Raw genomic sequence first — 10,817 nt, 5'->3', positions numbered from 1 at the left:
ATCCAACACACACAAAAGCCAAAAGCTAGGCGGGGACTTAAGAGCCAAAGGTCAACCCCCTCCGCAAGCACAACTAGGTGGGGGCATACATCGTGTCAGCCAGGCGGACAGCACGCCTGCTCCCGTAACTCACTTTTTCCCAAGGTTTTCCCCAAGCTTTTCCCCAAGGTTTCCCCAAGGTATTCCCAAGCTTTTTCCCAAGATCAACTCAAGAAGGTCGAACTACGGACTAACCCCCAAAGGTCCCAACTTTGATGATTCTCCAGACTCAACTTTGATGATTCTCACTAGACTTTACCATTTCGTTACGAGGTATTGTGCCATTGTGTGTCTCAGCCAGTGTGGTGAGGTACAGTGCCCTCCATGTTGTCTCATAACCTCTGCGAGTACGCCGGACGACTCAAACAGAAAACGGAACAGAACGTCACTTTTGTGAGTCGATTTCATTTCAAATTACGTCCAAATTTAGCCATATTGCACATACGAGCCAAAAGTGACGTTATTTTTAAGAGGACGGGTTGCTTGGCCACCTTCTCTAAATTTGTCTTGTGCCTTTTAATGTGGGTTTTTGTTCCTGAAAAGACGGGAAGACATTTTAGCTCGTGTAGGCTACATACATACCCTTGGAGCTTACTTTTTATGTATCAAGCTAGTTATCAACTACTTTCACTGTATCTAGTTAGCTGTGTGGCTTCACTGTAGCAAGTTTCACTGTGTGGGACTACACTGTAGCAAGTTTCACTGTGTGGGACTACACTGTAGCAAGTTTCACTGTGTGGGACTACACTGTAGCAAGTTTCACTGTGTGGGACTACACTGTAGCAAGTTTCACTGTGTGGGACTTCACTGTAGCAAGTTTCACTGTGTGGGACTTCACTGTAGCAAGTTTCACTGTGTGGGACTTCACTGTAGCAAGTTTCACTGTGTGGGACTTCACTGTAACAAGTTACCTTCAGTTTATGTCAGTGTTATCATTGGTAACATAAGCAATTAAGGTATTGACTCTTGGGATGAAGTTGACTGTTCCAGCCGACACTCTGGCTGTTTCTTTTTCATTAGCCATGTTTGTGTTGAGGTCCAGCCTCACCCCCTGTGTTGTTGTTGTGGTCATCGCAGGTGTGTAGGGTCATCATGAGGGTCATCACAGGTGTGTAGGGTCATTACAGGTGTGTAGGGTCATCACCAGCGTCATTACAGGTGTGTAGGGTCATCACCAGGGTCATCACAGGTGTGTACGGTCATCACCAGCGTCATCACAGGTGTGTAGGGTCATCACCAGCGTCATCACAGGTGTGTAGGGTCATCACAGGTGTGAAGGGTCATCACAGGCGTGTAGGGTCATCACCAGCGTCATTACAGGTGTGTAGGGTCATCACCAGGGTCATCACAGGTGTGTTGGGTCATCACAGGTGTGTAGGGTCATCATGAGGGTCATCACAGGTGTGTAGGGTCATCACAGGTGTGTAGGGTCATCACAGTTGTGTAGGGTCATCACAGGTGTGTAGGGTCATCATGAGGGTCATCACAGGTGTGTAGGGTCATCATGAGGGTCATCACAGGTGTGTAGGGTCATCATGAGGGTCATCACAGGTGTGTAGGGTCATCACCATGGTCATCACAGGTGTGTAGGGTCATCATGAGGGTCATCACAGGTGTGTAGGGTCATCACAGGTGTGTAGGGTCATCATGAGGGTCATCACAGGTGTGTAGGGTCATCATGAGGGTCATCACAGGTGTGTAGGGTCATCATGAGGGTCATCACAGGTGTGTAGGGTCATCATGAGGGTCATCACAGGTGTGTAGGGTCATCATGAGGGTCATCACAGGTGTGTAGGGTCATCATGAGGGTTATCACAGGTGTGTAGGGTCATCATGAGGGTCATCACAGGTGTGTAGGGTCATCACCATGGTCATCACAGGTGTGTAGGGTCATCACAGGTGTGTAGGGTCATCATGAGGTACTGTGCAATGTTTCTCATCCCTCAAAGCGTGTCACTGTCAAGAGACCGGGCCTCGGTAACGGTGATCCTCGGAAGAAATACGTATGTATATTACAAAAATGACAATTTATATTGATGATATATCTGAGTATATATATATATATATATATATATATATATATATATATATATATATATATATATATATATATATATGTCGTACCTAATAGCCAGAACGCACTTCTCAGCCTACTATTCAAGGCCCGATTTGCCTAATAAGCCAAGTTTTCATGAATTAATGTTTTTTCGTCTACCTAACCTAACCTAACCTAGCTTTTTTTGGCTACCTAACCTAACCTTACCTATAAATATAGGTTAGGTTAGGTTAGGTAGGGTTGGTTAGGTTCGGTCATATATCTACGTTAATTTTAACTCCAATAAAAAAAAATTGACCTCATACATAGAGAAAAGGGTTGCTTTATCATTTCATAAGAAAAAAATTATAGTAAATATATTAATTCAGGAAAACTAGGCTTATTAGGCAAATCGGGCCTTGAATAGTAGGCTGAGAAGTGAGTTCTGGCTACTAGGTACGACATATATATATATATATATATATATATATATATATATATATATATATATATACATATATATATATATATATATATATATATATATATATATATATATATATATATATATATATATATATATATATATATACATATATATATATATATATATATATATATATATATATATATATATATATATATATATATATATATATATATATTAGATAGGCTCTTTACTGTTTTTTGGTCCAAACATATATTGTGACATCAATGCAAGATATCTTTTTGATAGAGATATCTTTTTGGACCTTGTCAGTTGTGTTCTTGTTTAATAGTGTAAATGAATAACGTTTTGCCTATGTATCCCTGGAAGGTTATTAACTCTAAATGGGCGATTACTTCCGGCACTGCTGGACGACTCTCCAAGTCTATACAGGAGACAGGAAGCTTTTGCGGAGCAAATTAATGGAGCTACTTGAAAGGATATTATCCCAAATTACAGACATCTGTACTCACCTCATTGTACTCATCTAATTGTGCTTGCGGGGGATGAGCTCTGGCTCTTTGGTCCCGCCTCACAACTGTCAATCAACTGGTGTACAGGTTCCTGAGACTACTGGGCTCTATCATATGTAAATTTGAAACTGTGTATGGAGTCAGCCTCCACCACATCACTGCCTAATGCATTCCGTTACGTCTGTGATGCTGAGGGTGTGTGTGTGTAGATCCCAGCCATCACCAGATTACTGCACAAATGTACTCTGATGTCAGCAGCATGGTAGAAACAGAGTAGGAAGTAGATTGATCAAGTTTAAAGGACTCATCAATGTAGCCTAGTTTGGAATGAGTTGAAGCCATGGTAAAATGCTGTCTGGTCCAGCAGTCTTTACCATATGTTCAGTTCCAGCAGATGCCTTCTAATACCATCTCCGGGAGTCACAAATTCCTCTTAAAGTTGCTTGCATTAACTTCACCTTGCTCAGCTCAGGAACTTCTTGCTCTATTATTAAGACCTCCTGGAATATCTTATATAAGGGTTTTTGTGGGTGTATTCAGATACTTGAAAAGGTCCCAACAGCCTTCGCTGTCGACACATGGGTGACAAGCGCCACCGGTAATATATGAGAACATATATGATATACCCATTGTATAATACATCCGTTCTATGTCTCTATATGTGTATTTGAGTCATCTATTCTATCTATATGATAGAATTTATGATTTTACAATTTTGCAGACATCGTCGAGTGGTGTTATACATCATAATATGAAAAAAATAACATTAAAACATTAACATTAAAATAACGAAAAAAGATTAAAATAATATTGCAAAATTTGTCATAGTTGCTTAGGCACTATGTCAAGTGGCACTCGTGTTATTTATGGCAACCCCGACCCGCCCATGTTAGGCACATAACCAAGAGCAATTACCATTAAAAATTGGGTGAGGCTAGCTCCAAACGTCTGGCCTCCAACTTTGGACAGTCAGAGTGACAGACAGACAGACAGACAGATTGACATTATCTCATATAGATTTAATGTCACGAAGCTGATGACATTTTGGGTGTGTCAGCCTATTTCTTTTGCCCATTAGGATCACTACAATAAAAAATGCGATACGTTAATAACCATTAAAGGTATTTCAGCTTTCAACATAATGAAACACAGTCTGATAGTAGGCAACCTCATTCATGCTCTCCTGCTCTCTCGACGCCTATTACTGGTACCTGTAAGCATGATCAACATGCAAGCACCAACCTCTAACAGCCTGGTTGATCAGACTGCCAGCCAGGAGGCCCGAGCAGAGACAGGGCCGCGGGGACAACGATCCTCGGAACTATTTCAAGGTAACTAGAGAAGGTCATTGTAACGTGTTTGGTAATTATGACACGTAAAGTGCCTTGTCCCTGTGACACATATCCGGTGACTGTGAGACATGTCTGGGCGCTGTGACACATGGACACACTGAGAAGAGAGACACGGAGAAGTGTGTGGACACTGAGACATGGCACGGAGATGACTGAAGACACGCGCAGTGAAGAGACACAGGAAGAGGTAAGGCACAGTGACATGGGGACACGTAGGGAGACAGAAAGGGACACGGAAGGAGACACAATTGAAAGGCATGAAAGGGGAGGAGACAGTCAGTGACGGGGGACACGGAGGAGGCAGGGGTGGACACGGAGGGCGGGGGAGGGAGGGACACAGACGTTGCAAAGCCACGGGGCAGCAAGGAGAGAAGGGCCAGCCTCTTGCAACCTGATATGTTGCACAGGTACATGCAAGGGCAAAGGGAACCTTGGAAAAGGGGGGCGTAGGACACAGGGGAGAGGACACAGGGTACAAGCAGAAGGGGGGGGGGGGATACATGGGTATAAGGGGGTATATGGACAATGGGGAGAGGTCCTGTAATACAGACACAGGCATTTAATTCATGTATTCAGCTATATCATCTGTATCCTCTTAAAACATTCCCTTGCTCTTGGCAAACCCATTCGCTGGATGCCACCCAAAACAGTTGCTTAATTCCAAGGGGGGTGTACCTATTTACTCCTAAGTGAACAGAGCCATCAGGTGAAAGAAATTGTTTTGTAACCTAACATGTCAGTAATTGTCGACTGCTTCAGATAAGCTGGGCATTGTCTTCAAGTAGAGAGAGAGATAATTACCTTCTTCGCTGTCTCCTCAGTTCTAAATCTAATTCTAACTTGTTTTAAATACTACTCACACAGCTCGAGAAGTTTCCTCTTTGAATATTTTTTCCTCACCTAGTTGAGCTTCAACTCCTTGGTCCCGCCTCTCAACCGTCAATCAACTGGTGTACAGGTTCCTGAGCCTACTGGGCTCTATCATATCTCAACCCGTTCTCGCACTTTATTACAGTCAATATTGACTTATTAAATACGTGCATATGTGACATACTAAACATACTAGTTTACCTTGAAAAGCTTCATAGAAAACACCGACCTTACCTAACCTTCTTAGTATGTTAAGATAAGCATCTTATTGCTTCGTAATTACAATTACTTAACCTATACCTATAATAGATTACAATTATTCCTATACTAATTCCTATTATAGGTTATAACCTATACCTATAATAGGTTACAAATAATAATAGTAATTACAATTATCACTTAACCTATACCTATAATAGGTTAAGTAATAATTGTAATTACGAAGCAATAAGATGCTTATCTTAACATACTAAGAAGGTTAGGTAAGGTCGGTGTTTTCTATGAAGCTTTTCAAGGTAAACTAGTATGTTTAGTATGTCACATATTCACGTATTTAATAAGTCAATATTGACTATACGAAAGTGCGAGAACGGGTTGCATATCTACACTTGAAATGGAGTCAGCCTCCACCACATCATTGCCTAATGCATTCCACGTGTTAACTACTCTGACACTGAAACAATTCTTTCTAACGTCCCTGTGGCTCATTTGGGTACTAAGTTTCCTTGTTCCTAAAGTAAAGATGAATAAAGATTTAGAGTGAAGACAATAATGTGTGACTGTAGGCAATATGACCAATAAGTTTCTTGACTGTATGTAAAGACGTCTTAGGGAGCCGGTCGGCCGAGCGGACAGCACGCTGGACTTGTGATCCTGTGGTCCTGGGTTGGATCCCAGGCGCCGGCGAGAAACAATGGGCAGAGTTTCCTTCACCCTATGCCCCTGTTACCTAGCAGTAAAATAGGTACCTGGGTGTTAGTCAGCTGTCACGGGCTGCTTCCTGGAGGGTGGAGGCCTGGTCGAGGACCGGGCCGCGGGGACACTAAAGCCCCGAAATCATCTCAAGATAACCTCTCAAGATAAGATAGTAACACGAATATTGTGCTGCATTGGATGATAAATCCTTCATAAACGATAATGATGAAGAGTAGAAATAGATTAAAATCATCAGACAATAATTGAATAAAAACTAAAAGCAGCAAAACTGGATTGAAAATTGACTTTTTTTATTTTTTTTCATTTTTTTTATTTTTAGTAAGTATTTTGGTAACGGTTTGCTAATAGTAAGTGGTTCAAGATTAGGTTTATAATAATAGTTTTATTTGGCTCAAGGGACTTACAAGGAGGCGTGGTCGAGGACCGGGTCGCGGGGACGCTAAGCCCCGAAATCATCGCAAGGTAACGGGCACTACAGTAAATGTTTACTCACAAAAATGAGGCAAATGAGACAGTTTGTCCTTAAATTCCCATTAATTGTCCTATATCTGTTAAAATCCTATTTTCTCCTGAATACAAGAGACGGGATAGATGTAAACAGGATCTTCTTTCAACCAGTCGGCATGACTAGTACATCGTATTTTGACGTATTAAGACCAAAACTTAAGACCTTAAGACCCTTAAGTCCAAAAAACTGATTTACTAAAAATCCTACCCCGCTCTCCATGGGCCAGATTCACGAAAGCACTTACGCAAGCACTTACAAATCTGTACATCTTTCCTCAATCTTTGGCGGCTTTGTTTACAATTATTAAACAGTTAATGAGCTGCGAAGCACCAGGAGGCTGTTTATAACAATAACAACAGTTGATTGACAAGTTTTCACGCTTGTAAACTGTTTAATAAATGTAACCAAAGCCGTCAAAGATTGAGGAAAGAAGTACACGTTCGTAAGTACTTACTTAACTGCTTCGTGAATCTGGCCCCTTAGCTTTCCCATCGTCACTAAACTGACGTTCTAAAATTGTCGAACCTAACCTACCCCGAGGACCTACGAATAGAAAACGGGACATCACGTCCCCTTAGCTTTCCCATCGTCACTAAACTGACGTTCTAAAAGTGTCGAACCTAACCTACCCCGAGGACCTACGAATAGAAAACGGGACATCACGTCCCCTTAGCTTTCCCATCGTCACTAAACTGACGTTCTAAAAGTGTCGAACCTAACCTACCCCGAGGACCTACGAATAGAAAACGGGACATCACGTCAATTTCGCAGGCTGTTATGATTTAGTTCATCGGCTTCTGGCCGTAGGGTCTACGTCAACATGCCATGTATTATGCAGGAGAAACCGACTCGCATAAATGGACTTCGTGATGTCCCGTTTTCTATTCACGGGTTCTAGGATAGGTTAGGTTCGGGCACACCTCGAACTTAACGATAACCTAACGGGTGGATAGTGTAGGGACCCATAGCCTCGGAGAAGAAAATAAAGAGTATATATATATATATATATATATATATATATATATATATATATATATATATATATATATATATATATATATATATATATATATATATATATATATATATAAAGGTAGAAGTCCTACAAGGATCCGGGTCAGGGTATGCTTGTTAGCCAGGGCAGAGGAGCCGGCGCCCCTGGTGTCCATCCCACGCCCTGTTCGCTCCCAGGGGTTCGAGCCCCGCTGCCTCCGGCTGCCTTAACACACCTTATACACACCTCTGCTTCACCTCAAGGTAATCCTAGATCATCAGGATGATCTGCAACAGACCTGGCGTCATGCTAATGATTCCTAGCAGTCTGAGCATCCTAGGCACCCTCAGCTGCTCTCCTATGCAAGACCGGGCTTCAGCTCCTGTCCCCCAGCACTCCCAGCGGTCGGTCGTCTAATGCACTGTGCCTTTTTATTTCCATTCTTGCTGTTCTAGCTACAGCTTTACGTGCTAAGTGAAGTTAATGTCACTTCTCGTCATATTATTGTTCAGCTGAAACATCTTATCTGTTTCATCGATGTCCCCTAAGTATTTTTCATGTCTGAATCATGTCCCCTCTTTGTTTTTTGTTTACATGTCTTCATGTGCCATTAGGTTCATAGCATCCTAGTGGTTCCGGAAGTGACTGTCATAGACATCTACAGTGCCAGCATAATTGTATTCATCAGCAGTGACAGTACTCTAGTAATCCCGTGCAGTGCTAGCATGATAGACATCTGCAGTGCCAGCATGATAGGCATCTGCAGTGCCAGCATGATAGACATCAGCAGTGCCAGCATGATAGACATCAGCAGTGCCAGCATGATAGACATCTGCAGTGCCAGCATGATAGACATCTGCAGTGCCAGCATGATAGACATCTGCAGTGCCAGCATGATAGACATCTCTTGCAGTGTCAGCGTGATAGACATCTCTTGCAGTGCCAGCATGATAGACATCTGCAGTGCCAGCATGATAGACATCTGCAGTGCCAGCATGATAGACATCTGCAGTGCCAGCATGATAGACATCTGCAGTGCCAGCATGATAGACATCTGCAGTGTCAGCGTGATAGACATCTCTTGCAGTGCCAGCATGATAGACATCTCTTGCAGTGCCAGCATGATAGACATCTCTTGCAGTGCCAGCATGATAGACATCTCTTGCAGTGCCAGCATGATAGACATCTCTTGCAGTGCCAGCATGATAGACATCTCTTGCAGTGCCTTCATGATAGACATCTGCAGTGCGAGCATGATAGACATCTCTTTCAGTGCCAGCATGATAGACATCTGCTGCAGTGCCAGCATGATAGACATCTGCTGCAGTGCCAGCATGATAGACATCTCTTGCAGTGCCAGCATGATAGACATCTCTTGCAGTGCCAGCATGATAGACATCTCTTGCAGTGCCAGCATGATAGACATCTCTTGCAGTGCCAGCATGATAGACATCTGCTGCAGTGCCAGCATGATAGACATCTCCTGCAGTGCCAGCATGATAGACATCTCTTGCAGTGCCAGCATGATAGACATCTCTTGCAGTGCCAGCATGATAGACATCTCCTGCAGTGCCAGCATGATAGACATCTCCTGCAGTGCCAGCATGATAGACATCTGCTGTAGTGCCAGCATGATAGACATCTCTTGCAGTGCCAGCATGATAGACATCTGCTGCAGTGCCAGCGTGATAGACATCTCTTTCAGTGCCAGCATGATAGACATCTGCTGCAGTGCCAGCATGATAGACATCTGCTGTAGTGCCAGCGTGATAGACATCTCCTGCAGTGCCAGCATGATAGACATCTGCTGTAGTGCCAGCATGATAGACATCTCCTGCAGTGCCAGCATGATAGACATCTCCTGCAGTGCCAGCATGATAGACATCTCTTGCAGTGCCAGCATGATAGACATCTCTTTCAGTGCCAGCATGATAGACATCTGCTGTAGTGCCAGCATGATAGACATCAGCAGTGCCAGCACTCCAGTAACCCTGTGCAGCACTGCCATCACTAATCATGCCAAATAGTACCCAGACACAAGTAATATCCCACCAGTGCCCTCATCCTAGTAACCACCAGTACTGTACTACCAGCATCCCAGTAACTCCAGCATCCCAGTAACTCCAGCATCCCAGTAACTCCAGCATCCCAGTAACTCCAGCATCCCAGTAACTCCAGCATCCCAGTAACTCCAGCATCCCAGTAACTCCAGCATCCCAGTAACTCCAGCATCCCAGTAACTCCAGCATCCTAGTAACTCCAGCATCCCAGTAACTACCTAATCTCTAGGGGTGCCAGCATCTTAGTGGTGATGCTGGGTCGTTGAGATGTGGCGAGGAAGATCGAGGAGATAGCTCACCGGGGTGGGAAAGATTTTTATCGAGGCGAGTGAAGGAAGTCAGTCGTCGCTGCGAGAGCCGTCAGCCAGCCAGCCTCTCTCTCTCGCTATGCAGTCAGCGCTGGCCGTAACTCGAACCCGCGCCAGGGGTTATGCTGTCCAGTTGTGGCGTGCTGGGGAGGGGGGGGGAGGGGGCAGGGAGGTGCCCCGTTGCAGGGCGCGAGGTCAGGTCACGTGGAGGCATGAGAGGTCAGCCAGTGTGTGTGTGTGTGTGTGTGTGTGTGTGTGTGCTCATCTAATGTTTCTTACGGGGGTTGAGCTTTGGCTCTTTGGTCCCGCCTCTCAACTGGGTGTGTGTGTGTGTGTGTGTGTGTGTGTGTGTGTGTGTGTGTGTGTGTGTGTGTGTGTGTGTGTGTGTGTGTGTCTGCCTTGCCACTTCTAAAAGGAAACCATTCTCGAGTTCTGTTTCAATCACTCTTGAAACATGCTTATATATTCTTAATGACTTGAAGGACATCAATTAATTAGGTGTCAATTAATTGGCTCTCTTGTTTAAAATTGTAAGTGGAAAGGAATCAAATGATTTAAAAAATGGAATATGCTGCAAATCACACGTTAAAGATAGGACAGTGCAACAGAAAGACAGAGAGTGAGATGTATGTTGTGTAAAGTAAGTCCAGTGGTAGGAATAGGGGAGGTTGAGTCGTTCCAAATACTGGCAGGTGGGCCGGGTAGAGGCAGAGGTGGGCCGGGTAGAGGCAGAGGTGGGCCGGGTAGAGGCAGAG

At 43.8% G+C, this 10,817-nt stretch overlaps 1 protein-coding gene across 1 annotated transcript; it reads right to left on the bottom strand.

The window, feature by feature from the left end:
• Positions 1 to 8,352: 8,352 nt before the first annotated feature.
• Positions 8,353 to 9,702, bottom strand: LOC138361227 (coagulation factor V-like). The gene has a single exon (XM_069320643.1). The coding sequence runs from the start codon at positions 9,700 to 9,702 to the stop codon at positions 8,353 to 8,355; it is 1,350 nt and encodes a 449-aa protein (XP_069176744.1).
• Positions 9,703 to 10,817: the final 1,115 nt, after the last annotated feature.

Source organism: Procambarus clarkii, chromosome 8, assembly GCF_040958095.1.
Source record: "Procambarus clarkii isolate CNS0578487 chromosome 8, FALCON_Pclarkii_2.0, whole genome shotgun sequence".
Lineage (NCBI taxonomy): Eukaryota > Metazoa > Arthropoda > Malacostraca > Decapoda > Cambaridae > Procambarus > Procambarus clarkii.
This window is presented reverse-complemented; position numbering and strand designations above follow the sequence as displayed.

Excerpts from the sequence above, each read along its gene's own strand:
- LOC138361227 (XM_069320643.1), bottom strand. The coding sequence starts at position 9,702 with ATGGCAGTGCTGCACAGGGTTACTGGAGTGCTGGCACTGCTGATGTCT.